This window comes from Hipposideros armiger, unplaced genomic scaffold (assembly GCF_001890085.2).
Source record: "Hipposideros armiger isolate ML-2016 unplaced genomic scaffold, ASM189008v1 scaffold_18, whole genome shotgun sequence".
NCBI classification, from domain to species: Eukaryota; Metazoa; Chordata; class Mammalia; order Chiroptera; family Hipposideridae; genus Hipposideros; species Hipposideros armiger.
The window spans coordinates 839439-866995 of record NW_017731368.1 but is presented as its reverse complement, the minus strand read 5'-3'; the positions used below and the strand labels follow the sequence as shown (position 1 = coordinate 866995).

The following is a 27557-nucleotide window of genomic DNA, read 5'->3' as shown; positions in this document are numbered from 1 at the left end:
AAGAGTCAAGGATTTGCTGACAGATTGGGTTCGAGGAAAAAAAGTCATGGATTACTCCAAGGTTATGAGCTGGAGAAGCCTGTGAAGGAGACAAGTTTGGGTTTTGGCTGTGCTAACTTTGAGATGCTACTAGACGTCCAAGTAATAACTGTTAAATTAACCCTGAAAAATGACTTTCCTAAGTCCTTGCCTTAGGCTAGAGTATATCAATGGAATGATACTCTGAAGACCTGCCCTCAAGAATTCTCTTAGTTTCCATAAACCTCAATTTCCTCACGTGCAAAATGGGCTGAATTACCATCTTATAGGTTATTAAGATGAAAATAGATATTTGTAAAGTATCTACCCCAATAACCTAATCTAGCGGCCAATAATTCAGCATGCGATCAACTAACGTTCCTTCTCCTAAAGCTGGATTAAGCGGATGTTTTACATCATGTCATTGAAACTGTACTCTCTAAGGCACTTTTAGCAAGGGCAAAGAATTACTATGCAGAGTAAAGACAAGAACTCTAACACGGGTCTGCAAAAGGTTTGGCAACTCCGCGGTGGTTTGAAATAAAGGAAAATTGCGCAGGAAGTTAACACCGGGCTGCCCTAGCGACCACATTTCCCAGCAGCCTTTGCGCAATCAGGCATCTTCGCGGATTGGACGCCGCCTCAGGAGGCGGGTGGGGGGAGGGGGGAGGCGCGAGGTGCTGTGGGTAGGAGACGGCCGTCGACGGAGGCGCCATTTTGTGAAGCGGCGATACCCTCTTGGAGATTCTGGGGCAAAAATCCGCTACTTCTACTACTTCGGTTCCTCCTGAGGGTAAGTGCAGCGGCCGGCCGTAATGACCGGCAGTTCTTGCTGTCGAGGCAGGCACTTTGGAGCCTTCCTGTCAGTCGAGGGCGGCAGCCCATCAGCCCCAGCCGGATCTCGAGGGGCTCAACTACCCTAGGTATTGGAGGGCCGCGCCCCTCTTCGCCGCCAGCGCTGTCAGCTTTCAGGGGGTGTCCCGCCCAACCCCAGGCTCGCTTCCTTCGGGCTCTGAATGTGTCCCTGCCGGGACGCGTTTCCGACTCCTCAGCCCAACTGAGCGTGGAGTCGTCGCCTGTCCCTCGGGTACTCTTCAGGGGCGCCCCGGCAGTTGCTAGCCACCATCACCCCGCAGCTGCACCTAATCCGCCCTCTCCGGAAGGCTGTTCGGTGAAGGCTGATCTGCGGGCTGGGAACCTCTTGGGGGGCGAGCGAGGCGTGTGCAGGGAGGAAGGGAAAAGTCGGACACGAGTCTGTTGGGCAGGCCGTGGCGCCGCCATCTCCGCCGCGACACTCCACGGAGGTGGGTCCGGGCGCTGCCCAAGAGACGAGGGGCGGCATCAGCGATTCCGCCCAGGGCCTTGTTTCTCCCAGATGATTCTCTCCCATTTATTAATTCAGCAAATGTTCGTTTGGTGCCTGCTCTAGAACCGTTGCCAAGGACGGCTGTAACTAGTTTCTGGGACCTCGCAAGCACCGAACGCGTTCTTGGTGTGTGTGTGTGTGTGATGTTTTATCACCGCCGGGGTGCTGCGGGGCCACCCTGGCCGCCTCAAGGGCCTGTGGTGGTCGGGACTGGCTCAAGACGTGGTGGTTATTGTTACCAAGGAACTCACTCTTGTGGAGATTTGCTCTTGTCTGTTTGAAATAGCTTTGGATCAGCCGTTGCGTTATAAATGGAGTAGATTTCCGTCATCTCAGCACCCCGGCTTCTAAAAGGTTTTAAATTTTTCATCAGAAAACTTTGAATTTCATGTTGCTCCCTGTATTTAAAAAAAAGACACTTTGATTTGTTTTAACCGTCCTCTACCCCATTGGAGTTTCTCTGATGCAAAACACGGGAGCTGGTTGCAGATCTTTCCTCTTTGCTTTGTAATCCTAAAGTAGGAGCAGGGAAGGAATCTTCTGCTTGCATCCTTTTATGGGTTTGTTATTGAATATAGAATCTGATATTTTAAAGTGGGCTCGTTCCTGCTTTGCTCGTTGTTCACAAAACGTTAGCGTGATTTTAATGTTGACAGTTGGTCCCCACCTCCTTCCCCTTCTTAGATAATCACTGCTATGGTTTTGATGAAATTCCAACCTCAGTTAGTGTCCCAGCTTATAGAATGATTGACTTAAATGATCTCAAATTTCAGCAACCGATAACCTCTCTTGTCTCCTAGAAAAAACAAAATTTGAACCTTTTGGAGCAGGGTGTTAGATCTTCAGTAAGACAATGGGCTCAGACAAACGGTAAGTTCTACTTTACATGCCTTTGATCTCAACATTTCAGTGGGGACTGAACAATATTTTTAAAATTTTAGTGTCTTTCTGCCTGGCATTGCTATAAGCACTTTCATGATCCTTGTTCTCACAAGCGTGCAGTTTAGTGAGAGAATTAAAGTACTGTGTGAACTGGGCTGCAAGAAAGGAAGTTGAGGGTGCTGTTAGATAGGAAGCATGTATTTTGGCCAGGAAAACTTCCTGGAGAAAGTATTCTCTAAGATGAAGCCTGAAAGGTAAGTAAGAATTAAGCAAAGAAGGGCTGGGTGGAGTGGGTCACTGAGGGTTCCCAGTGTAGATATCAGCTTATGCAGAACCCGGGAGATCATACATTCTGGCTCTTTGCACAGTACCTGGCTGTAGTAGTAAGCAGTTACATAGTGCCACTTCTTGTTATTGTCCCCTGCATAGCAAGATGATCCAGATTTATAGAGCTGAAAAGTACTGGATCATGGGTTACATATAGAAAAACTCCTAAAGGATTAGTGGAAAATAATGAGAGCGTTTGCCTGCTCTATCATCTATGGATTCTCCCACTCAAACCGTTTGATTTAAACACACAATCTTCTTATTCAGCCACCTGCTCCCTTAGTATTGAGGCCACTCCCAGTGATGGATCGAATTGATGGCCCAGAGGGACTCAGGAAATGTTCATGTCACATGATGTCATTATTTTAATTCTGTGTCAGTAGTTTGTGGTTTCAAATAACTTATTAACATTTACCCTTTTAGGGTCTCTCATCCCCATACTTTATATCATGAAATAGTCCTAGACTATTTATTTTCATTGGTTTCTTTTTATTAAATTTATAGACTCTAAATGAGGTCCTAATAAAAACCTTTTCTTTGTCTTGTCCTTATACAGTAGTTTTAGGAACCTGGTAGACAATTTATGAACGAACTATGTCTATCTGTGGTCAAGTGGGTTTAAGCCCCCTTTTTTTTTTAGATTTTCCTGTGAAGCCCAGTGCTGCTTAGTAACCAAAAATAAACCAGATGTTATAGGAAATAATGTTCTCTGATGATGCTAGTTACATCTAACAAATGAACTACTTTGTTAACTGCCTGGTGGGAAAAAAAAGACTTATTTTAACTCATCCTGGTTGTTGGTCCATTTCTCAGTAGTGTGATACCTTTGGGAGTGGATGAGTCAAGATTTGCTCTCCTTTCAAATTGGGTGAAATGCTAATAATTGCGTTCTTCCTATCTTTGATCACTAAGACCTGAATCAGGGATGAATGGGGTGATATGTAGACCACAGGCTTGGGGAAATGCAAGATAAACTTGGACAACCTGATCCTTTCTCAAAAAATATTAAACCCAGGCCGGCCGAGTGGTGCATTGGTTAGGAGTTGGCTTGGGACGCCAGCTCTGAGCAGCAGGGCCCTGGTTTGGATCCCACATGAGGGCCAGTGACACTGCGCCCTCTACAGCTAAGATGGTGAACAACAGCGCAACCTGCAGCTGGGCTGCCATGTGTTGCTGGCAATGGCATAGGCTGCAGTGGGGCTGGCCGGCAGCGGGCGTGAGCTTTCATGAGCTGCTGTGAGCCACAGTGAGCGGCCGTCCAGTGGCCGGCGAGCGACTGCCTCACCCGAGAAGAGCGCAGTGATAATACCAACATGGGCCAGTGAAGCGACGTCCTCCACAACTAGACTGAAGGACAAAAGGACAGCAACTTATCTGTTCCCCTTCCCCGATTCCCCAATGCTGTTCCCCTCCCCCAACTCCCCAGTAAAATCTTTTGAAAAAATAATAAATAAATATTAAACCCAAACGTTTGATAACTGAATTTTCAGATTTTGCATGAATTCCTAAAAATTATCTTTGCATTTAGGGATGTGAATGTTTTCCCAGTGGTTGTCTTTGTGAACTGGATTTTGGTGGTAAATTTTAAGGGATACACTAAACTGTTAGGCTATCTTATAAACTGAGCTGTGGGGTGTGTGTTTTCCTTTTTTTTTCTTTCTTTTAAAGTGGGGTGTGTGTTTTCAACCATGCTCTCTAATGATACAAAATGTGATTTACTTTAGAGTAAATGAAAATTATTTTCCCTGGCAGAGTGAGTAGAACAGAGCGTAGTGGAAGATATGGTTCCATCATAGACAGGGATGACCGTGATGAGCGTGAATCCAGAAGCAGGCGGAGAGATTCAGATTACAAAAGATCTAGTGATGATCGGCGGGGTGATAGATACGACGACTACCGAGACTATGACAGTCCAGAGGTGAGTGACCAGCAGCTGTTTATGGAGTTGTTAGAATTATGAATTATATGCATAAAACCTCCAGGATTCTTGAAGTATACCAAGTGTGGACACTGCTCCTCTTGAATATTATATCAAACGCCCTATTCTGAAATCTATTGAGTTGACCCTCAAGGACAAACTTAGCCTTATAGTAATATATTGGCCAGGGTTTAAATAGGGCTTACCATGCACCAGGCACTCTTTTGAGCACTTCACTCACATCAACTTATTTAGGTCTCACTACACCCTATAAGGTAGGTGTTATTCTCATTTTAAAGATGAAGCAATCAGGCATAATAATGTACCAGCCCTGTGCCTGAGGTGGGGTTTCTAGAAGTTATAGTTTCAGTCATCTTAGCATAGCTTTTTTCGCATTCCTTTCCATATGCATACATAGCTTTGTTTAGAAATAATTGTGCTACCCATATAATTTTGCGTTGGTTTTCTTTTCCTTTTTCCTCTTTTTCCATGTACATCATCTTCATATTATAACTGGTAATGGTATTTCATTGTGTGTTGGTATATTGTACAGTGAGCTGTTAAACCATTCTTTCTGAACTAAATGATTGTTGACAGATTGGGGTGGGGGGTGTTTTTGTTTGTTTTGTTTTTTGCTGTTAAACACTGCAGTGAGCATCATCACAGAGTTCTTGAATCATCTCTCTTGTTCCCAAAGATAAAGTCCTAGGAATAGAGGGCCTGGGTCAAAGGGTATAAACACAGTATGATTTTAATTATAATTTTGTGTATTGTAAATCAGAGAGAACGTGAAAGAAGGAACAGTGATCGATCTGAAGATGGCTACCATTCAGATGGTGACTATGGCGAGCATGACTATCGGCATGATATCAGTGATGAGCGGGAGAGCAAGACCATCATGCTGCGTGGCCTTCCCATCACCATCACGGAGAGCGATGTAAGGGGAAACAAAGTTCTAATGAGCAGTGTAGTAGGTACAATGAACTTGGAGCTCCTCCCATTATTTTCTCATGTTGTTTTATCTCAAGATCGCATCTCAGCTGGTGAAATATATTTCTCTCTTTAGGGTAGAGTTCTCTCAACTTGGTTCAGAGGTAAATTACCATTTATATTTAGGCTTTAAAGCTCAATGTGGAGTTTTTAGAAGTTCAACTACAAGGAGCCAATTTTGTTTCTTTAATATCCCTTAGAACAGCGGTTCTCAACCTTCCTAATGCCCCGACCCCTTAATACAGTTCCTCATGTTGTGGTGATCCCCAACCATAAAATTATTTTCGTTGCTACTCTATAACTAATTTTGCTACTGTTATGAACCGTAATGTAAATATCTTTTTGTTTTCCGATGGTCTTAGGCGACCCCTGTGAAAGGGTCGTTCGACCCCCAAAGGGGTCGCGACCCACAGGTTGAGAACCGCTTGCTGCCTTAGAAGGTAGTCAGTACATTTTTATTGAATTGGTTACTTATTTGGTGAGCATGTATGTATCAGTAAAAACACTTTCTTCATAATCTGGCCACGCTTTGATAAAAGTTATACTGTCCATTTGAAACATCTGAGAAGTCTGTTGAAAAGGAAGGCCATTCCCTGACTCCCCACTCCTCAGACTGGCCAACTGGGGCCTTAGTGTACTGGGCACTGCTTGACGTCCAGTGGCATCTGTGGCCCTTACCCATTCCTTCCAGGCACATCTACCACCTACTTCCCCTGCAGGCCGCTTTGGACATGTCTATCTTTCTAATGTGCCTCATTCTGCTTGAAAACTACTTTATGTGAAGGCTTTCCTGATCTACCCGTCAGAATTTCTTCTTCCTTTGTCTACCCAAAGCACTGTATCCGTGATATTCATGTGGCACTTATACTGCGGCTGTCAACATACACGTCTCATTTCCCCCATAAGACCAAAGATCTCTGAAAACAGGCTTCCATGCAAACTGGTCATCTCTGTGTCCCCAACCTTTGAATGCAGGAAACTGCTCACTGCTCAGCCAATGTTGTGAAATGAATGTGAGGTTTCGAAATCTGTTTTTTAAAAATGTAAATGCATAGCATTATCCCCATATCTGTTGTATTGGAGTATTCAAAGTAATATTCTCACTAATGTTTAGTGAACTTTAGACAAAGCTGAAACTATTGTGTTCACACAGCTTTGGTCTTCTAAACACTGTAAGTGGCATGTGAGATGAGATGTTAGAATTAATGGTGGGTCATTATAATTTGTGTTCCACTGCACACCTGCTATGCAGTGTACTATGTTAAATGCTACAGTGATACAGAGCCGTGAATCCTGCCTCAAAAAATGTTATGGATGAATAGCTACAGTCAGCAGATGATGAGGACAATGCAGAGTAGAAAGGGACTGGTATTGGAAGAGTTCCTATTGAAAGAGGTCCTGCAGAATGACTCTGAAAGCTTCTTCAAGGGAAGTTGTTACTTGTGGAGGGTAAGAACGTTCTCTAGGGAGATATTAGTTGAGCTGATTCTTGAGGAATAGAAATATTTTGGTCTTGTGGAGAACTGGGGGAAAGGTGTGATGAACTGGTCCTCCAGGCAGGGTATTATATGACTAGACCTGGGAATAGAAAGATAATGAATTTAGATAAGGCCTTGCAACCAGCTTGGTTTGACTGAAGTCAAGGCTTTTGGCAGGAGAGAGGTGGATGGGAAGGTGCTGTTGTGGCCAGGTGCTGGAGTCTGAAAGCCCAGCTAAGTAGAAAAGTTACTAAGGGTTTTGCCTAGTAGCAAAAGCTGTGCAGGATAGATAGTGAAGGCAGAGCTGAGCTCAGGTGGTGGCAGCGTGAGCATGTGGAATGGTGGATGCAAGAAATCCTGCAGGAGCCAATTTGCTCATTGATCATTTGCTCATTGATCAAATCATTTGCAGATTGTCCCCTTGAAGAGTCTCTTAGGCCTGTGGCCCTAGAAGCCCACAGAGGAAATGGGTGACGTGGGGAGAACAGTGCCCTAGCTGACACTTGGGCGCCTGCTTGCTGGTACTAAAACAAAATTCTAACGCTTGTGTGTTTTAGGCTCCAGGGAAATAGAAGTCCCTACCATAAAAGGCTGGTTTTCAGAGTAGAATTTCTGAGGTTCCCAAATACTGTGCAGTATTCTTAGAAAATTTGCTTATTGAGAACTTAAAACATTTTAAAATTAAAGTATTTAATCTCCTGAATTTCAGTTTATCACTTAGATTATTATTTACCTTTTTGCTTGTCCCCACCACTGACATGTGAATTCTCAGAGTAAAAGTAACTGTTACTCTGGTGACTAACGTTTAGTTACTATGTTACAAGATTCAGCCTGTGTCACATGGTTGTGTCTGGCTCAGTGTTAGCACTTCTCATACTCTGTGAAAAAATAAATATGGTCAATTTTCCTTATTTGTGGTAGTTACTGTTTATAAAGTCACTGCATACTGAACCATTGCTCCTAGGGAAAATACAAAGTTAAATTCCTATAAGCCTCTGATGAGAATATTTTCATCAATAGATCAATATATAACCCCATTTTATGTGTATTTCTAGTGAGAGTTGCCTATTTAATATATATTGTTGATTTGTTAGCCTTGAACTCATAGCCAACAGCACTATAACTTGTACCTGAATGAAGCTTATCTAATATATATATTTTCTCTGTAAGGGACATCATGGTCTTGCACTTAGGAACGCCAGATAGCATTGTACTTGGAGAGTCATTTAAATAGTGAAATCACCAAAAAAAGTACAAAAATGTGAAAAAGTTGGCACTAAGTAGACTGAAAAGGCCACTTGTTGACAGGATGAAAGCTAAACCAAGGCAAGGCGTTGCTTCAGACAAAAACATGTGCATTGGGTGATTCAGAGCCTTCGCTGCTTTGCACATGCGCATGACAGTGCTGCAAGTATTGGCTTGGAGTTACAAATATAGTGAGTAGGCAAATTTGCAGATTCGGAATCCACAAGTAACAAGGATCCGCTATATAATCCTACAGCCTTTGCACATAATTATGGAAAGTTGGAGCCACTAAGAATCTCTATTTCACAAATTAGGCCTTTTTTTTTTTTTTTCCTGAGAGCATTGCTTTCTGGTATGGTTGATAAAGAGATTAATGTATTTTTTAACATTGTCTTTTGCAGTAAGGTCTTGGTCTGACATCAGTAACAAACCTAAGAGCCAAAATTGTTTCCTCTAGGCCTAATTAATGTTTATTTTGATTTATTAGGACCCTAACAATGTATGAGCTTTGTTTTTTCACCATTGAAGTAAATGTAAGAAAATTCTTAAGATGTTGTGCAGAAAACGTTAGTCTTAAGGGGAGTTCCTCATTTTTTGGCTGTTGATTCTTGGTCATGTACTTCAAAGGACAACCACACATCCTCTGCCTCTTTTAAATCTCATTTTCCCTCTAGTCCTTTAGAACAAAGGACAGCGAGATTAGGCTGAAGGAGGAAGGCTTGAGGGACAGCATACCATGAGCAAGACTGTGTATCACAACATAAATAGTTGTCCCTGAAGGAAATTCCCAGGCAGCATATAAAGAATGTCTCCACGGCTGTGATAATACATTGATTTCTGCGAGAAGTGTTCCTTTTATTCCATTTTTAGAATAATTGCATTTGGTGATGGAAATTATAAACTTGGCTAATTAAGCAGTTGATGTAATTCCATGTCCTTGAACTTTCTTTGGTGTGGAATAGTTTGTGGCTAAAGCTTTTACTTTAAATGTGTAAAACTCTGCAGATTCGAGAAATGATGGAGTCCTTTGAAGGCCCTCAGCCTGCGGACGTGAGGCTGATGAAGAGGAAAACAGGTGAGAGCTTGCTTAGTTCTTGCTCTTCTGGTTCTCTTCCCCATTCCCACGTCAGTCCCTAAAGACCATCCTGATACCCCCAGTCTTCAAGCACATGAATTCAGAATGAAAGGTTTGCCATGGCTAAGGAATGTGACTCTTTGAAAACGATGTTAGCATCTGAGGACCTTTTAAAAACTTTGTTTTTAGGGACTTTTTCTTCTTTCGGTAAGTAGTGATTTATAAACTCCTTGTTTGACTGTTTGTAGTCGGTTGCATGGTTACTTTTTAAGCGTGGAATCAAATCGATGGCATTTAGTTCAGGCGGCTTGGTTCCTTGCCATGGCAAAGTATCAAGAAGATCCCCAAGTCAAGTCACATTTGTAAAGCTGCTTCCCAATTGGCTTTGTCACGCAGTGTTGAAGCAGTGGGAGAGAGATTCACCTGTTATAAAGGAACTGACTAACACGAGTATCCCGTCTATATCTGAATGCTGTCTCTAGGTGTAAGCCGTGGTTTCGCCTTCGTGGAGTTTTATCACTTGCAAGATGCTACCAGCTGGATGGAAGCCAATCAGGTTGCTTCACTCACCAAGTCTAGATATTCATGAAAATGGAACAAGTCTGTACAATTAAAAAAACAAAAGGTTGAAGGAGTGGTTTGTTCCAAAGGAGTGATTTTTTTATAAAAAAAGCTTTGTATATATTAAAATTGATATTACTAGAGAAAATATAGTACCAAGGACTGCACTGCTGAATTTGCTCTGCCTTTAAACATGGCTACCTGACAGGGCTTTGTTAACCACTGAAGACCTGTCTGGTAATTACCAAAACATCTTGATGTTTCCGTTTTCCCCTACCTGATTATGTTCCTATCCGTTATGTCCATTGAGAGTAATCTTAGACTATCTAACTCTCAATTTCAACAGTGAAGAGAATATAATAAAAGTCTGCTTCAGACATTTTATAAATAATTCCTTATTCCTGCTTGGAGACCATAAGCCTCCTGGAGGTATTACTGCTCATATGGGTCTTCAAGGACTATTTAAGGACCTAGTAGAATGTATCAACAATAAGTCTGATGAGATTAGCCTGGGAGCTGGTGTCCTGCTGCTGTCTAATCTAGTTAGAGTGGCATTAACATTCTAATCTCCCTGAGAACGCCTGTTACAGTCTGTTCAAAGAGAATCATTGATGGTTCTTTGATGTAGCATTAACTGAAGTGTCAAGGTAATGTTCAGTGCTTGGCACTTAAATAACATTTTTGCCAGAACTCCAAAGCACAGTATTAAATGCCTTAACCAAGTGCATTCTGGGAAGTTTGCTTAACTCATTATGTTGCTTTTCTGCAGCATTTATGATTTGTCACCCATAAGTGTTATATTCTTTGATTGTTTATATATTGCCATTTATAACAAGACTCACTAATGAGGGTATCATTTTGATTGACTTGATTTGTTAGATTTTTTAAGCCTCTCATTTTCTTAACCCAGAGGTGACAACCTGATCTTGTAAAAGTAGAGCTTCATCCATTTCATACCATGGACACCATCCTAGTAAATTCAGAACATACACAAACTTCATGTGAGTCTGTTTTCTTGATGTGACAGCATCCTTTGATGTAGTGGATGTATCAGAATGACTTGCCTAGGAGTTTAAAACTCCTAAGAAATTAAAACCTGTAAGACATTTTTTTTAAATCTCCACAATTTTAATGTATACAAAGCTATGCTAATGTGTAATACTTCATTACAGCTCAAATTCACTCCAGAAATAAAAGGTCAGTAGGATTAGGGACTCAGTGGTAGTTTGGAGTCTCCCCTAGCACACATCTCTCCTAGTGGGATGATCTGTTGACATATCTCCCAGCTTCTTTATTTTTGCTTCTGTACAACACAAGGAGTGGATGGCCCTTTAGCTCTTTCCCTCTTGGCCAGACATGCAGTCTTGCCTTTAGATATTACAAAGACAATGTGCACAGCATGTCTTAATTCTTTCAGGATTTGCAAGAACCAAATTGCTCAACAGTATGTATGTTTAGAGGGGTTAGACTCCTTTTAAAAATCTGGATAGCTAACCTACTTAAATCTGTTCTGATAGTGTCAGAACACCCCACTCCTTTCCCCTCAAAACAGAAAAAGGTGCTCCTGTTAAATGAAGGCTCTTTGGGGGCAGGTGCTAGCTATACTCTTGGCTAGACTGATTGAGCATGGAGTTTTGACCTTTTAAAATTAAGTCCCTTTTAGTCACGTGGTTGACTTGAAGGCTGAGGTGGTGTACGAGCATTTATAAACTTCCTAGCCCCCTGAAGAAACTTCATTGGCCTCCTGGTTACTCATATTGAAGAGAGTACCATCTGTTTCGAAGAAAAACACATCTGTCACCTAGGACATTACATGGTTGCAGTTGGCAGGAAGAAATCTCATTTAGCTCTTTTAGAGTCGATGGCATTCAGAATAGTTCCTCCTGAGAAAGAGTTGTAACCAGATTCCCTTTTAAATTGAGTTTCCCTTCCCTTGTCCCCCAAAGGATACATCCTGAAGCAGGAGTTTGAGGGAAGGGGAAATATGAAGGCTTACTTTTGCATAAGGATGGGGGACTGGGGGCAAAGTGAAGCAAAGCCCAAGGACACCATGCTAAGGGCTTAAGTAGGAGACAACCTCAGAATTGGGAGAGTTGTGTTTTCTGCTTTTTGAAATAGACTGTCACTCTCAGGCAGCCTGTCAATGCTGAATGTTAGGACTTCTGTCTCTGCTGGAGACACGGCCTGGTGCATGTCAGCGTATAGTGTTTGGCAGCTTTCTCAGCACTCCCTGACTCCGTTTACCTTTACTCCGCATCCCATTCTCTTACTGCCTATCTGAAGGATTGGATGGGCAGAGTATAGGTGGCGGTGGTTGGTCCTCCCCGTATGTTGTCCATTTAATTCCAGAGCACTGATTTTTCCGAAGTGTGCTCTGCCCTGGGAAAATGGACACATGTTCCCCACAATGGGAATAACTAATTACTTTTTTTTTTTTTTTACAGAAAAAGTTGGTGATTCAAGGAAAGCACATTGCAATGCATTATAGCAATCCCAGACCTAAGTTTGAAGATTGGCTTTGTAACAAGGTAAGTAAGCCTGTGTTCTCCCCAAATAGGCAGAATGCCTTTGGGGTTTTATTGTTTCTGTTTATGTGTGTGTTTGTCCAAACAAGGAAACAGAAGTACACAATCACCAGCTTTTATCATAGGGTGATTTTTGTGCTTTGTGTCTTTCTTTGGGTCATCCTGTATACATATGAGAGGACAGAATCCCTAAAACACAAGAGATTTTATTAAGATCCAGGTTCAAACCCATGTTTTAAGATTTTAGGGTTGTTTCACTTTACTGTTTGTTGAACTCTAGAGCTCTCAACTTTTGGCATGTCCTTAAGTACATTAACAAAAATCCTTGTGAACCCTGCTCAAGTTATGTAAGGTCTGTTATGTTTCTGTCACCAGTGCACCATTTTGAACTTGGGTGTTGCCATTGACATTTTGAGAGTGCTCAGACTTAGTTCTACATGTGTCCCATGTCCAGTAGGGGACTAGACAGTATTCCATTTACATTGTGTTTGTGTATATAGAGTGGTCCATATAGTTAGTGCTCTCCTGATACAAGGAAGAACTTTGGCTTGCTTAAGGTTTTGGGGTGAACTGAAACTTTCCCCCAACTTGATAAAAATAGAATTCTACTTCAAAATACATCAAGATTTGTTTTTCTTGGAAAAATTCACATAGCGAAGCATTCCAAGTTTTTAGGTTAATACCCCTTTGTCTTGGATGTATGATAATCACTTTCTCCTTTTTATGTTGCTTACTGAGACTTGTCCATGACCCTGTTGCTCTAATCCACGGTATTACTAGTAAGCCAGGCCTACTGTGAGAAATAATTACAGGTAAAACTTTTTTTTTTTCCAGTGCTGCCTTAACAATTTCAGGAAAAGACTAAAATGCTTCCGATGTGGAGCAGACAAGTTTGGTAAGCCCAGATTTCAGCTGTTTGGAATATGCATTTGAACCTGACTAATTGGGTTGTCTGTGAACCTGAGGGAAAGTATATCTAGATTGTAGGGTATCTAAATGAGTAACTTGTGTGTTTTCCTTAAACTTTCTTACTGTAGGTTCGATAGATGCTGCTGATGATTATGAAAAGGCAGAGTTCTTTTAAGTTCTCTTATTTTCCAAAATCAAGTCTGCTTGCCTGGTTTGCATTCTGCACCTGCTTTTCTTTAGTACAGAGGTCATGTCAATCCTCCACTGGTCCAATTTTTGCATTCCACATTTACCATGTCAAAATTAATGAGGTTTAACTACAGCCACAAAAGTTTTTTAAAAAATTACTTCATTTATTTAAAATTAAGACCTTGTTTGAATATATGTCTTTACTAAAAATACATTGGTTTATTGTTTGTCTTCAATTACTGAGTCTCCCCCTCTGTTTCCCTTCTGTTAGACTCTGAACAGGAAGTGCCCCCTGGAACCACAGAATCAGTTCAGTCTGTGGATTACTACTGTGATAGTAAGTGCAAGTATAATCTTTTGTCCTTCATGTTAGAAGTTGACCTTAGTTGGAAGTTTTTATTCTCTTACCCTTTTTTAATGAGCAGCTTCAGGTTGTCCTATAAAAGAGTGGTTTTTAGAATCTTCTCTATGTCAAAGTAAAAGATACACGAGGAACCTCCCAAAGTGGATTTATTTGTTTGTACTTGAACCAGTCTTGAAAAACATTGGTTGTAGGAATGCATATATATCTCATTTGTTCTCATTCACCCCCAGCAATCATACTTCGAAACATAGCTCCACACACTGTGGTGGATTCCATCATGACAGCGCTGTCTCCCTACGCGTCCTTAGCTGTCAATAACATTCGCCTCATAAAAGACAGACAGACTCAGCAGAACAGAGGCTTCGCATTTGTACAGCTGTCTTCTGCAATGGTGAGGTGCTCATTGACTCTTTCCTTTTAAAAGAAACTGGGCTTCAAGAGGCAAATGTGGTTCATCCAGTTGTGATACTACGTATACAGCTCCTGGAGCCCAGAGTTCAAGACTACATAGTGACAGTTACTGCAGTGCTAAATTACAGGTTGATGACTTCAATAAGGGGTAAAAATAATGCATATACTGGTGATAACTGGCAGAACTTAAGTTTGAGCCACAGTTTAGTCCTTCATGTTTTTTTTTAAATTGATTTACTCTTTTGGTAATACTGGATACCTTCATATTCTGGTGGAAAGAGGAGTATTTTTTTTTCAAGGTTTTGTATCAACAAATAGTGAATTGCTGTTCATTTTTAAAAGAAAGCTATTTCTTTGAATGGGGTAGGTGGTAGGAAGAGATTTTTAATTACATGACAAAATTGTTTTTCTTCACATTCTCATTCAGGATGCTTCTCAACTGCTTCAGATATTACAAAGTCTCCATCCTCCTTTGAAAATTGATGGCAAGACTATTGGCGTTGATTTTGCAAAAAGTGCCAGAAAGTGAGTGGCTAGATTGTTCTTACTTCAAACCGTTGTATATGCACACTCGTCCAGGGATGCTTTGCTGACTGTACCTTAAGCCTGTGTCCTCTGCACTGAGACCCTACCCTTCCTGGTTGCCAGAAAACTTCAGAGTAGGACAAAGGCAGACAGGGCAGATGGATTGAGAATATGTGCTGTGCAAACTACTTCAGGGTAGCGCAACCCCATCTGAAATCTTTCCTTCCAGAACAGCATGCTAATAGCTTCATGTATACAGAGCTTCAGTCTAGCAATGTAAATTTCCCATTTCTAGTATCATGGCTCATCAACGGACACCTTATTAGATGGCAGGGTACAAAGTACAACAGTGGTACTACTGGGACACTTGCCCACGGAGGACTTGGCCCATGGAGACCCCTCCCCACTCTGAAAGGTGGCCTTGCTGACATTTGAGATCTCCCAACAAAGGCTGGAGTTAATTGCTGTTTCATGGGCCTTGTGGGGTTACTGGTTGGGAGCATACTGAGATGGAATCACATGATTTTATCTTTGTGGTTTCAGAGACCTGGTCCTCCCAGATGGTAACCGGGTTAGCGCCTTCTCTGTGGCTAGTACAGCCATTGCTGCCGCTCAGTGGTCATCCACCCAGGTAAGACGGAGGATCTTTTAGCTGAAAGTAGTGTGTTGCTGTTGCCCAAATTCACAGAAGTGACCTCTCTTGTGATGCTTGCCTTAGAAGCTCTCCAAGGATGTTTTTAGGGAATACTTTCTAGTTTCTTTCCTCAGTGTCCACTGAGTTTGTCTGTTTCCTCTTTTGACGTTTTGTAGTCTCAGAGTGGCGAAGGAGGCAGTGTTGACTACAGTTACCTGCAGCCAGGCCAAGATGGCTATGCCCAGTACGCTCAGGTAGGTAGATTTGAGCAGCATCCAACTTCTGGTCTCCAGAGTATGTGTGAGAATAGCAGCTTTAACGGTGGACTTTTCTTCAGTACTCACAGGATTACCAACAGTTTTATCAGCAACAAGCTGGAGGATTGGAATCTGATGCATCATCTGCATCAGGTAGTAAACTTCACCTCCCTTTTGTCTTGTTTAAGCAGCTGCGATTGAGGAGATGCACCTAGATGTTCTAGCTAGACCCACAGCCACGAGTCCATTTCCCTGCAAGCCTGGGGGGCACCTTCAGGGTTGTCACCATGTGCCAAAGGTGCTGGGGAAGATTAGAACTGCTCGTGTTCACCAAGAACTGAGCACAGCCTCTTAGAGACCATGTCATGATGAGTGTTCATTCTTGGAATTCAACTCTGTATTTCCCCTCTGTGTTCTTAGGAATCATGGGTGCCCACGTAGGTTCAGGAGCAAACAGTGTGGCCCTAGAGTCTGGTGCCCAGACATTAATCAAAAGGGCCACTGTAAGAAGCCTTTGCTTTAGTTTTTGTTCCAGAATTATGAAAGCCTTACAAGTTAAATCTTTTCTCAACCCCAGAGTAGATATGGATTCTTTCTTCCCTTTTCTTCTTCTTAGCCATTGTACACTCTTTGTGTGTCACGTTCTAGTAGGATTACAAAAACGAAAATGTCATAGGTCCAGGATTTTTAGTGGGAATTAGCTAATTAAGAACTGACATATACAAAGACAGGAGGCTAGATTGGGCATTACAGATAAAGATGTTTGGCTTGGAGCTTTTCCTAACCTCTGTGTTTATATCATCAGGCACAGCGGTGACCACCACCTCAGCGGCTGTAGTGTCCCAGAGTCCCCAGCTGTATAATCAAACCTCCAATCCACCCAGCTCTCCGGTAATCATGTTGTCCTAAATACAGAATTGGTGACTGTCGGGAAAACTTGGTTTTGCTGTACAAGTGTTATCCTTTCCTGCTCTACGAGCCAGGATTGAATAATACACATTCCAGCCTCACCTGTCTTATGTCTGATAGTATTAGATAATAAAATAATTTTGTGTTTATATTTTAAATGTAAGATTCCAAACAGGGTATATTTATACTTTCTGCATGCTTCAACTTGACCTGTAGGAGGAAAGTTGTCAGCATGTGTTTGGCTCAAGGGTTGCCTTAGATCGTTGCTGCAGTGTGTGTGTCAGGGGAGCCCTTCCTCCTGGATGATTGCAGTGATTTAGTTCTCTTCAGAGGCTGTACAGTTGAAATTATATTGAAGCTGCTGTTCTTTCCAGACTGAGGAAGCACAGCCTAGCACTAGCACAAGTACACAGGCCCCTGCTGCTTCCCCCACTGGTGTAGTTCCTGGTACCAAATATGGTAAGCCAAACCTCATGGGGCTATTGACAGTTGGAAGGTCCTAGTTGTTGCCTTTGTTTAATAAGTTCCTCTCCCTTTGTGGGTGTCAGAGGGACACATGGGGATATGAGAGAAGAAGACCATTAAGGCCTGTTGCATCTCGGCGGCCTAGAATTTAAATACAGCCGGTTCCTTACATGGGATGACTGTATGCTGGGTTTTGCTTTTGCAGCAGTGCCTGACACATCCACGTACCAGTATGATGAATCGTCAGGATATTACTATGATCCAACAACAGGGCTGTACTATGACCCCAACTCACAGGTAACTACTGGTTTCCTCCTCAGTCCCACTGGAAATGGCTTAGTTTCACTTAGTCCATTTATGAGTCATAAAATGAAACATCCTCTGCAAAGGATTAACTGACCCAGATTAGTTTTAACTTCTTCAAAACTATAAAGATATAATTTTTAATTTGGGATTTAAATGTTTAATTTATGGGTTAGAAAAACTGTTTTGAGGTATAATATACATACAGAAAAATTCACAAAACTGAAGTGTGCAGTTCTTTGAACGTTTACACCTATACACATTCCCAGTACACTGCCGGTTCCCTCATGGCCCTTTGCCGGCCAGTACCCTCCCCCTTCAGTAACCATTCTTCTGACTTGTGTTGCCGTGGACTGTTTTGTCAAATTAAAATTTAAAGGTGACTTCAGGGCGGCCGGTTAGATCAAGTGGTTAGAGCACAGGCTCATAATACCAAGGTTGCCGGTTCAATTCCCACACGGGGCCAAGGAGCTGTGCCCTCCACAACAAGATTGAAGACAAGTACTTGACTTGGAGCTGATGGGTCCTGGAAAAATGCAGTGTTCCCCAATAAATTTTCAAAACAAAACAAAAAAATTTTATAGGTGACTTCACTTTTCTGTGAAGACCTAGATAGAAGTTTTCAATTGTGATTTTTCTTCCATATATTTTTTTAATTGAGATAAAATTCACCGTTTTAACCATTTAGAGGGTATAATTCAGTGTTTTTTTAGTGTATTCACAGTGTTGTGCAACCACCACTACTGTCTATTCCAGACCATTTTTATCATCCCAAAAAGAAACCCTGTGCCCTTTAAGCCTCACTCCCTAGCACCTCCTCACCCCAGAGGCCACTGTCTGCTTGGTGTCTGTCTGGATTGGCCTATACTAGACGTTTCAGATAAATGCAGTCAGATAATACGTGACCTTTTGTGTCTAGCTTCTTTTACTTAGCACCCCTGTGTATTCTTGCGGGTGGAAGTTAGCAGATATGTGGGGTGATGTTTTATTTTTGGTGGTATATATAATTTTTAAAGAGAAAAATCAACTTTAACAGTCCATAAATAAACAACTATTTATGACCAGGAGTTGTATATATAGAATAATAAAATAAGTGCTTTTAACAGGAACTTGGCATTGAGAGCTTGTGGTTTCTGAGAGAGAGGTGTGAAGCTGTGTGGGACCTGCCTGAGCCTGTGTGGTTCTTTCATGTCTCTTGTTTGTGAAGTCTGACAAACGAGAGAACTGCCTTTCCCAGGCAATTCTTGGTGGCCACAGACATTGTGATTCCTATGTCTGTGACCCACACCACTTTCCCCAGAAGAGACATGACAGCCTCTCCTGTGTCCCTGTTGAGCATGTAGAGCGAGTGACTAGGGAATGAGAGAGCAGACAGGTGCTCCTATCTGCTGTGGCAGTGCTTCCCACAGACTTCAGATAAGGTTCCTTCACCCGTCACCTCCTTCCAGGCTCCTGAGCTAGTGGTGTTTTATTGCCTCGGTGTGCAGAGGGTTGTGTATGGTCGAACCGGATGGTGAGCTGTTACCTGGTTGTCATGTATGAGTAAAAGCTCCTGAACCACCTGGTTCGTATAAATGGTCTCTATGGAAAGCAGTTCTTTGGGTGCCCTCCAGGCCCAGGGATTAGATTAATGGGAACTAGACTCCTGAGAAGAAGCCATACTCTACTTTTGCCCAAGAAGTTTCATACCTTTGCTGGCTGGTTCATCCTCACCTACACTAAAGTGTACAGCCCCTCTAAGCAGGAAGTGTGACTGGTCTGCAGCATGTTTTATGTCTGTATGCTTGGGTTTTTTGACAAAACAATGGTTTGACATAGCAGAAAGTCTGCATTAATTGTATTTTTTTCCCTAGTACTACTACAATTCCTTAACTCAGCAGTACCTTTACTGGGATGGAGAGAAAGAGACCTATGTGCCGGCCGCGGAGTCTAGCTCCCACCAGCAGACGGGCCTACCTCCTGCAAAAGAAGGGAAGGAAAAGAAGGAGAAACCCAAGAGCAAAACAGCCCAGCAGGTGAGAACGTGACCCAACCAGAGACCCACAGTTCTCTCCGGGATATTGGGTTTAACTTTTTGTGGGGGTTTTTTTGTTTTTGTTTTTTTTAAGATTTTTGTTGGGGAATTGGGAGGATGGGAACAGTGCTGGGGAATTGGGGGAAGGGGAACAGACAAGTTGCTGTCCTTTTGTTCTTCAGTCTAGTTGTGGAGGACGCTGCTTCACTGGCCCAAGTTGGCACCATCATTGCGCTCTTCCCTGGCGAGGCAGATCAGTCGCCGGCTTCTGGACGGCCGCTCACTGCGGCTGCTGGCCGCTCACGCTGGCTGCTGGCTACGTACGGTAGCCCATGGCAACCCACTGCCACAGGGGCTGCAGCCTACGCCGTCGCCGGCAACTCACGGCAGCCCAGCTCCAGGTTGAGCTGTTGTTCAGCATCTTAGCTGTGGAGGGCAGTGTCACTGGCCCTCATATGTGGGATCCGAACCGGGGCCCTCTGGCGTCCCAAGCCAGTTCTTAACCATCGCGCCACTCGGCCGACCCATTGTGGTTTTTTTGCTTATGGCATTTATATCAGCTGTATTTGGATTCTTAAAAACTGGGCTACACATCTTATTTACATTAAATTTGCAGTTTAAAGTGTTGTCTGTCTATTGGTTTCCCTACATACTTTGGGGGAGCAGGGGGATCCTGGAAGACTCACAGGCTTTTGAGCCATATTCATTAATGACTTTGATTGTATGCATTAGCATCTCATGGTGATGTTTCCAGGTAGAAGGAAGTGCAAAAGGGGTTTTGTTACAGAGCATGTGGTTGAGATAAGACCCGTATGGCTTATTGTCATAGCAGAGGAGACTAAAGTGTTTTCTAAATCTCACTACCTAAATGTTTTTTTGTGGTGGTGGTTTTGACATTAGATTGCCAAAGACATGGAACGCTGGGCCAAGAGTTTAAACAAGCAGAAAGAAAATTTTAAAAACAGCTTTCAACCTGTGAATTCCTTGAGAGAAGAAGAAAGGAGAGAATCCGCTGCAGCAGATGCTGGCTTTGCTCTCTTTGAGAAGAAGGTAACAACAGCAGGAATAGCCGTACTTTCTAATGGGAACTGAAGTAATACCTGAGGCTTACTTGCTCTCTCTTTCCCAGGGAGCCTTAGCTGAGAGGCAGCAGCTCATCCCTGAATTGGTGCGAAATGGAGACGAGGACAATCCCCTCAAAGTAAGGAAGCACCACTGGTGTTTTAAAGACCCTATCTGTGCTTTGTCTCACTCTGAATCTCAGCTGCATCTTGGGTAATGTGATTTGTACCTGAAACTGGAAGTGGTCGCTGTTAGTGGGTGTTTGGAGCAGCTCCTGCACATAAAACCCACGTCCAGGGCTTTGTTTTTCCTGTGTGCGAGCAGGTGAGGTGGAGCCGTGAATGAGGCCTGAGTGCCTTAGCTCCATTAATTGAGTTTCGTTGCATTTGTAAATAGAGAGTTTTCGTGGTCTGGAAAGAGAAAATTAAGACAAGAAAAAGCATATTTTACTTGATAGATACTGGTCTGTGCGGGCTGTTGCTTTGTCTGTTGTATTTGGGGATTTCCTATATGGTCAGTAGTTTGAAGACTCTCCATCCAGGGAGTCTTCTTGGGCCCCAAGAGGGTTGGTACCAGGGAGGCTGACAGGCCCAGCACTCGAGGACCCGACTGCTCCATATGGTTGGATGGGGTGCGATGGACTTCTGAAGTGTGGTGTAGAGCCATGGGAGCCCTCCCACATCTGAATTACACTTTGCTTTATCTAGCTACGTAACCATTGCTCTCTCCATGTGGTACATTTCCAATGACCACCTTCCTTTTGTCCCCAGAGGGGCCTGGTTGCTGCTTACAGTGGTGACAGTGACAATGAAGAGGAGCTAGTGGAGAGACTCGAGAGTGAGGAAGAGAAGCTGGCCGACTGGAAGAAGATGGCCTGCCTGCTGTGCCGGCGCCAGTTCCCAAACAGAGACGCTCTGGTCAGGCACCAGCAGCTCTCAGACCTCCACAAGGTGCCGTGCTTCTCCAAGCTGAACAGGCAGGGGAGGGAGGCCACGAGACACGACAGCGAGAGAGCCCTGACAGTAGTGAAGTTCAGTAAATACTTCGTTGGAAGATTGCCTGTTAGAAGGCTCTTCCTGATTACATAGGCATACCTCAGACGTTGCAGGTTCCATTCCAGACCCCTGCGGCAAAGCGAGTTGTAATCTTTTTGCTGGTGGGGGGGTCTCTGGAGCACAGTAAAGCGAAGCTCAGTGAAACGAGGTATGCCCACAGTCTGCTCCAAATGTAAAGTGGAAGGGAGCGTGGCGGCTCCATACACACCGGGCTCAGGTTTTCCTGCGTGGTGTACTGCATTGGGCTTTGACTCTGAGTCTATGGTAGGTGTTGATAATGCTCAGATGTTTCAAATTAGGAGGTCCGAATTCTTACTGTGTCTAAAATCTCTTGTATAGCAAAACATGGACATCTACCGGCGATCCAGGCTGAGCGAGCAGGAGCTGGAAGCCTTGGAGCTGAGGGAGAGAGAGGTAAGTGACAGGCGATGTGCCACTTTTAAGAGTATCTTGGGGTCTCTGCCTTTAGCTTTTATTTGTAGCACTTCCAGGCCCCAGGGGCAGGGTAGGGTTGTCACATGCTTTTCACCTGGCCACTGCAGCTCATGTAGGCTGGACCCAGGCTATCTGTACTCTGTTAGCCCTGCACTATCCCTCTATGAGGGTGAACAGACAGAAGACACTCTGAAGACTGCTCACAAGTCCTGGACGCCAGATACCTGCCTGTGAAGGACACTGGATTTGAGGAAGGAGAGAGGGATCTCTTGGCCCCACCAGGGAACCCCTCGTGGGTGATGATGGAGGCTTCAGATTAGGCCCAGGGGACAGCAGGGCATCAGACAATTGCAGGTGACATGGGAGGAAGCAGTGGGCTCTGGTCGGGGTCATTGTGGCAGGGATCAGGGTAATTGGCAGGTATTTGGTAGTTAATGAGGCAGGTTGAGGGCCAGCCAGGCGGGGTTTTCAATGCAAATAGGAGCCTATGGGTTAGAAATGAACCAGTGGGCAAGTTACTTCCCACCCCAAGTAATTCTGAGGTACCTGAAGTTAGGGCTTTTGCTTTCCTGTTTTTTCCACTGTTTATGGTGCCAGCTACCCAGGGAGTGCTCAGTAGGTCCCTGGAAGCCTCCTTGGCACTGTCTGTCCCTGGAGGTGGGCCTATCCAAATGCTGAGGAGAAATGGCAGCTCCGCCCTTTTCTTCCTCTAGGACGTTGGCACTGGTTGAGGAGTGTGATGAGGGGTGGCTGACTAAATAAAACTGCTTGTTGGAGACATAGTTCCGCCCCAGGTTCCACACAGTCCATCTCCCAACCTGCTGTCTTAGATATGACTGAGTGCCGCGGGAAACTGGGACATAACAGTGTCTTAGACCACTCAAGGCCACACTCCAGACTGAGAAAATACTCGAGGTCCTGGAGTGAGGGTGCGTTAGGCTGTTACAGATTGAAGTCTGGATATCTCTAGCAGTGTTTGTTCTCCCGCGTAGATGAAATACCGAGATCGAGCCGCAGAGAGACGGGAGAAATACGGCATTCCAGAACCTCCAGAGCCCAAGCGCAAGAAGCAGTTTGATGCTGGCACTGTGTATGTGTTGTGCGCATTGCCCACTTCATTAGCTGGGCTTGGGCTGTTTTAAGTAACTCTGTGTTTGCCGCCGGCAGGAATTACGAGCAGCCCACCAAAGATGGCATTGACCACAGTAACATTGGCAACAAGATGCTGCAGGCCATGGGTTGGCGGGAAGGCTCGGGTTTAGGAAGAAAGTGTCAAGGCATCACAGCCCCCATAGAGGTAAGCAGTGGGATTGGGCTTCCAAAGTGAGATGAGATAGATGCGTCCATAGGGCCTGGGACCCAAGGACAACTTACCTTACATAAAAGGGTGGTCTCCTGAGTCACGTCATCACCAAGTGGGAGTCCTGTTCCCTGAGCCCTCCCTTACTTCACCCTCCTTTTAAGATGTCAGTTGGGAGGAGTGGTGCAGCACCCTTCTTGATTTTTCTGATCTTTTGATATCTTGGGGTAAAACCTGTTTTCTCCTGAGGACTGTGTATTTCTATGTCCTTTGTTATAAACAAAGCCTTACCTAATACCAGCTGAGACCCGTGTAGCTTCAATTGGATTTTTAAAAGGTACTGTACTTTAATCTCTTTGTAAGTGATTTTGGTTATATATAAAGCAGATTATAATTTAGTAGGACTGTTGTCCATGATAAGAAATCCTTTAGTTCAGCAGTTCTCAACCTTTCACAGGGGTCGCCTAAGACCATCGGAAAACACATATTTTCGATGGTCTTAGGAACCAAGACACCACTCTTCTATCTGTCTCCAGGCCCACATGCAGATACGCCCACATACGAGTACCCGGTGACCCCTGTGAAAGGGTCGTTCGACCTCCAAAGGGGTCGCGACCCACAGGTTGAGAACCGCTGCTTTAGTTGGTCAGAGCCCAGATTGAGAAAGAGTCCCAGGATTGGAGGCCCCCATCCACTGGCCTTTAGACGAGAGCACCGCCAGTCATTGGCTCCCTTTCCACCCTGGCAGCACTGCTAGGTCAGACTTACAGACTGTTCAACCTGTGCAAGCGAGTTCTGCTGACACCAGGCTGTCCTGTTGTGATCTGTGCCCATAATTACGAGGCCTTCCCCGGGCTTCACTGGAGTGCTTCGGGCCCTTTCTAGAAAGCACGGATGCTTGCTCAGCAGGCATTGGGCCCTGGGGGTCAGGGGATGTGTCTCTGTCTGCTGTCTTGCTTGGCCCATTTTATTCCTTCAGACTTTAAAGCTGCTGTAGATCTCCAGTTCAGAAATCCCTGTCTTCATAGCAAACTTCTGCTCTCCAGTCTCCTAGTGGGTGGTCCTGCTCCATGGGGAGTGGACTGGATGAGAGGGGATGGTAGCAATCCATAGCCTACCTGCCAGCTGCTGACAGCGGTTTTGTTCCTCCAGGCTCAAGTCCGGCTAAAAGGAGCTGGCCTCGGAGCCAAAGGCAGCGCATATGGCCTGTCAGGTGCGGATTCCTACAAAGATGCTGTCCGGAAGGCCATGTTTGCCCGGTTCACTGAGATGGAGTGAGCACGAGGAATGGTCCATCTCCTGAATTCTTGCCACCTGTCTCTTTAAGGGCATGCCTTGTGCTGTTAATAGTTCTTAGGGTGAACCACTTCATTCTGCAAGGTTCTCCCACTTACAGGAGTTCCCCTCATATGGGTTGTCGGGTAGATGGCCTTCGTTCCTGCCAGAGAGGGCTTGTGAGCTGGCCGAGGGGACAGTGGGTCTTTTATACTTAAGTGTACATACTGTAATGTAGTGTGTTTTACATGTGTAGCCTATGTAGTGGTCCATCAGCCCCTCGCATTCTTGGGGGGGCTGAAGATGCCCTAGGTGGTATGTGACACCAAAGCCGCCTGTCATTTGTTGTCGTGCTGTCTTTTCTTGGCAAAAGACTCGTGTATATTTGTATATTACACATTTGTACAGAATTTTGGAAGATTTTCAGTCTAGTGGCCAAATCTGGCTCCTTTACAAAAGAAATACCTTGGAAAATGAGTGTCTGTGTCTTTATTCTTGGGTGACAGGGTGGGTAGGTAATGCATGTCTGAGCCAGTCAAGCCTGGCGATAAAATAAGTGTGTTCAAGTTGCTTATAAGGCAGTATTTTATAGTATTTTCAATGTCCTGATCACATTACACATTTTTAAGTTCAAGAGTTTGTTAACATGTTTTAAAACTCTTCGTGAAAATTGACTCAAGTTTCAGTTTCTAAATTGACTCAATTTTCACTTCCAGTTTCTAAAGACCAAAGAGTGAGAGCACTTACTGTGCTGCTTCAGTTTTCCCAGAGTGTTCCAGATGTGCAGGAGTGGGGCCTGTAGTTCTGCAGGCCATGCTACAGGTGACACCTGGTCCACTCCCTGCTGTCGAGATGCCCAGGCGGCCATCTCCCTTCCCCTGCAGAACTCCACTTCTGTCACCTGAGCTGCTGAGGAGAGTGCTCAGGGACATTGCAGGGTTTTCCATGCTAAATTATGTCTTCCCATCCTTGTCATTTTGGCCAGCAAGACTATGCTTGACAAGGGTAAGAAGTGTGCCTGGCTCTGAATCTGCTGCCAGGATGAGAAGGTGATGATGGGATACCCATGCTGCTGGTCTGGCTGAACTGAGTGCTTAGGCTCCACGTTGGGCTTGTAGTCAAGGAGGAGGGGGGGACTTGTTCTTAAAGCTGGAACTCTACAGCTACCGTGGAGGGTCACATTTTCCTACTTTCAGGCAGGTCTGGCCCTTATAAAATTGGATGAAAAGTGCTCAGGAGGGGTTTCACAGCATGGGTCCTCAGCTCCCAGCTCCCCAGGGGGTGCTTGGGAGAGCTTGAGCCCTGCTTCACCAGGTAGATAGGCAAATGGAAAAGCCTGGGCTTCTGTGGAGTAAGACTTGGGAACTCACAAATGAGGCTGCAACCTACAGATTCCCATCTTCCAGGGGAGAGGAGACCAGCCCCACCTCCAGCGCCCCTGCAGCAGCATGGAGCTACTGGTGCTCTTTGCACCTGAGCAGTCACAAGCAGCCTCATTAGGCACACCTGATGGCCAGCCTGGAAGGCGCTTCCACGTGTGAGCACACATGGGATCTGGGAAGTTCTTAATTACATGCACCCAGCTCATCAGGCTGAGTAGAAGCCGCCTCCCTGGGAAGCCACAGCTGAGCCCTGGCAAGGGAGTCAGGCCTCCGTCAACCATCTTGAACCTCAAATTGACTTCCCTACACCAGGATGGGCACTTGAATCAGTCCCACGCTGTCTAGTGCTGACAGTCACTTTTCTCATCTGCTCAAGGCTCCCATGAAGACTCTTGGACCACAGCATCATCTGTCAGCACCGGCGTGGGCTTTCCTATAAACATGAAGTTAGTGTCTGTTCTTAGTGCTCTGATCCAGCCCCAGAGAAGCTGGCGGTCCCTCCTGCTTTCTAGCCTGCTCTCCAGCTACACCTGTCACCAAAATACCTAGCCAGGTGACTGCAGCCCTCACCTTGCATCTGACCCTGTGGCCCCATTTCTTGGGGCTGTACCTTGACTGGGATCTCTCGTGTGAAATATTTGGGAAATCCTGCTGGTGCTGAATGGCTCACTCCCTGAGGATCTGAGACTAAAAGCTCCAAGGGCGCAGTCATCCCCCTACCAGCCCAGCAGGGTCTGCTCCGACCCCAAGCCCAGGGATAAGCATGTTCTGCCCTGCCCACAGGGTCTCGATTCCTCCTAACCATCCATGCTTTAAAAGGGGGCGCAGCAAGTGCAGTGCACACGTCCCGATCAGGGAAATCCCAATTCTGAATTTGGAAGGATCTCTTTCTGAACTAGAGGGAGCCTTCAGGGACCCCAAGTCCAGCCTGCCCTTGGCTGGGACAGCTGCTGCAAAGTTCAGGGCTTTGAGGGCCGTCCAGGAGCAGCTGTCATGGCCATGCATCAAACGAGTTTCAAAGCCCAGATGAGCAGCCAGGCCTGAGCTAAGCTCCCCAGGCATGCAGTCTGGCTGAGGGGGTCTCAAGGGCACCCAGAGTCCATCCATCAGCCACCCTGATTCCCCAGGGACCAATGCCCTCAGAGACAGGTGGGGTGTTGTGGGGTGGGGGGGGGAGATTGCCCTGGAGACTGCATCCTGGAGGAGCGGGACTGTGTTGCTGGTGACCACCAGGTGGCAGCACTCCATCATCTATCGGGCAAGACTTGTTTAGGTGGTGGTGGTGGGACAGTGTCTTCACCAAGTCCTGGGGTGCTGCAGAGCCCCAGGGCCTCTTCTAGGTCTCTTTGGGATTCAGGGAAACCTGGCCAGAACTCGGACCTTGAAGCTCTGTGTGGAGTTAGGCACACACCAAGTTTGCCGGCCCTGCATGTTCTTGACAGGTCCCCTATCCCCAGAGATCCCCACTGGTTAGAAGGGGAAGTTGCTGCCCAGCTGCGGGGCAAGGGCCAAGCTGTCCCGGTGCACAATAAGTCACAATAAGTGCATCAGTCTCTTAACAATTCTTTCCAACCCAGGGAAATAATGTCTGCAGTCGATAAAATGCATTTCTGCCTCTCTCACTCCCTCCACGCATCTGCCTGAGTATTGACTCTCACAGAAATACTCCCTTGGCAGAGCCCA

General features: G+C 44.9%; 1 protein-coding gene across 1 annotated transcript; it reads left to right on the top strand.

Annotated features, from left to right (window-relative positions):
• Window positions 1–708: 708 nt before the first annotated feature.
• Window positions 709–24969, top strand: RBM5 (RNA binding motif protein 5). The gene is made up of 25 exons (XM_019631467.1): window positions 709–811; window positions 2185–2254; window positions 4346–4511; window positions 5293–5448; window positions 9230–9299; window positions 9782–9855; window positions 12305–12388; window positions 13220–13280; window positions 13755–13820; window positions 14078–14238; window positions 14686–14783; window positions 15327–15414; window positions 15594–15671; window positions 15755–15827; window positions 16480–16565; window positions 16958–17042; window positions 17254–17345; window positions 19205–19366; window positions 20266–20415; window positions 20495–20566; window positions 21198–21377; window positions 21822–21896; window positions 22910–23007; window positions 23085–23214; window positions 24370–24969. Exons 2-25 carry the CDS (start codon window positions 2238–2240, stop codon window positions 24493–24495), a joined length of 2448 nt encoding a protein of 815 aa, XP_019487012.1. The 5' UTR covers window positions 709–811; window positions 2185–2237; the 3' UTR covers window positions 24496–24969.
• The last annotated feature ends 2588 nt before the right edge of the window (window positions 24970–27557 follow it).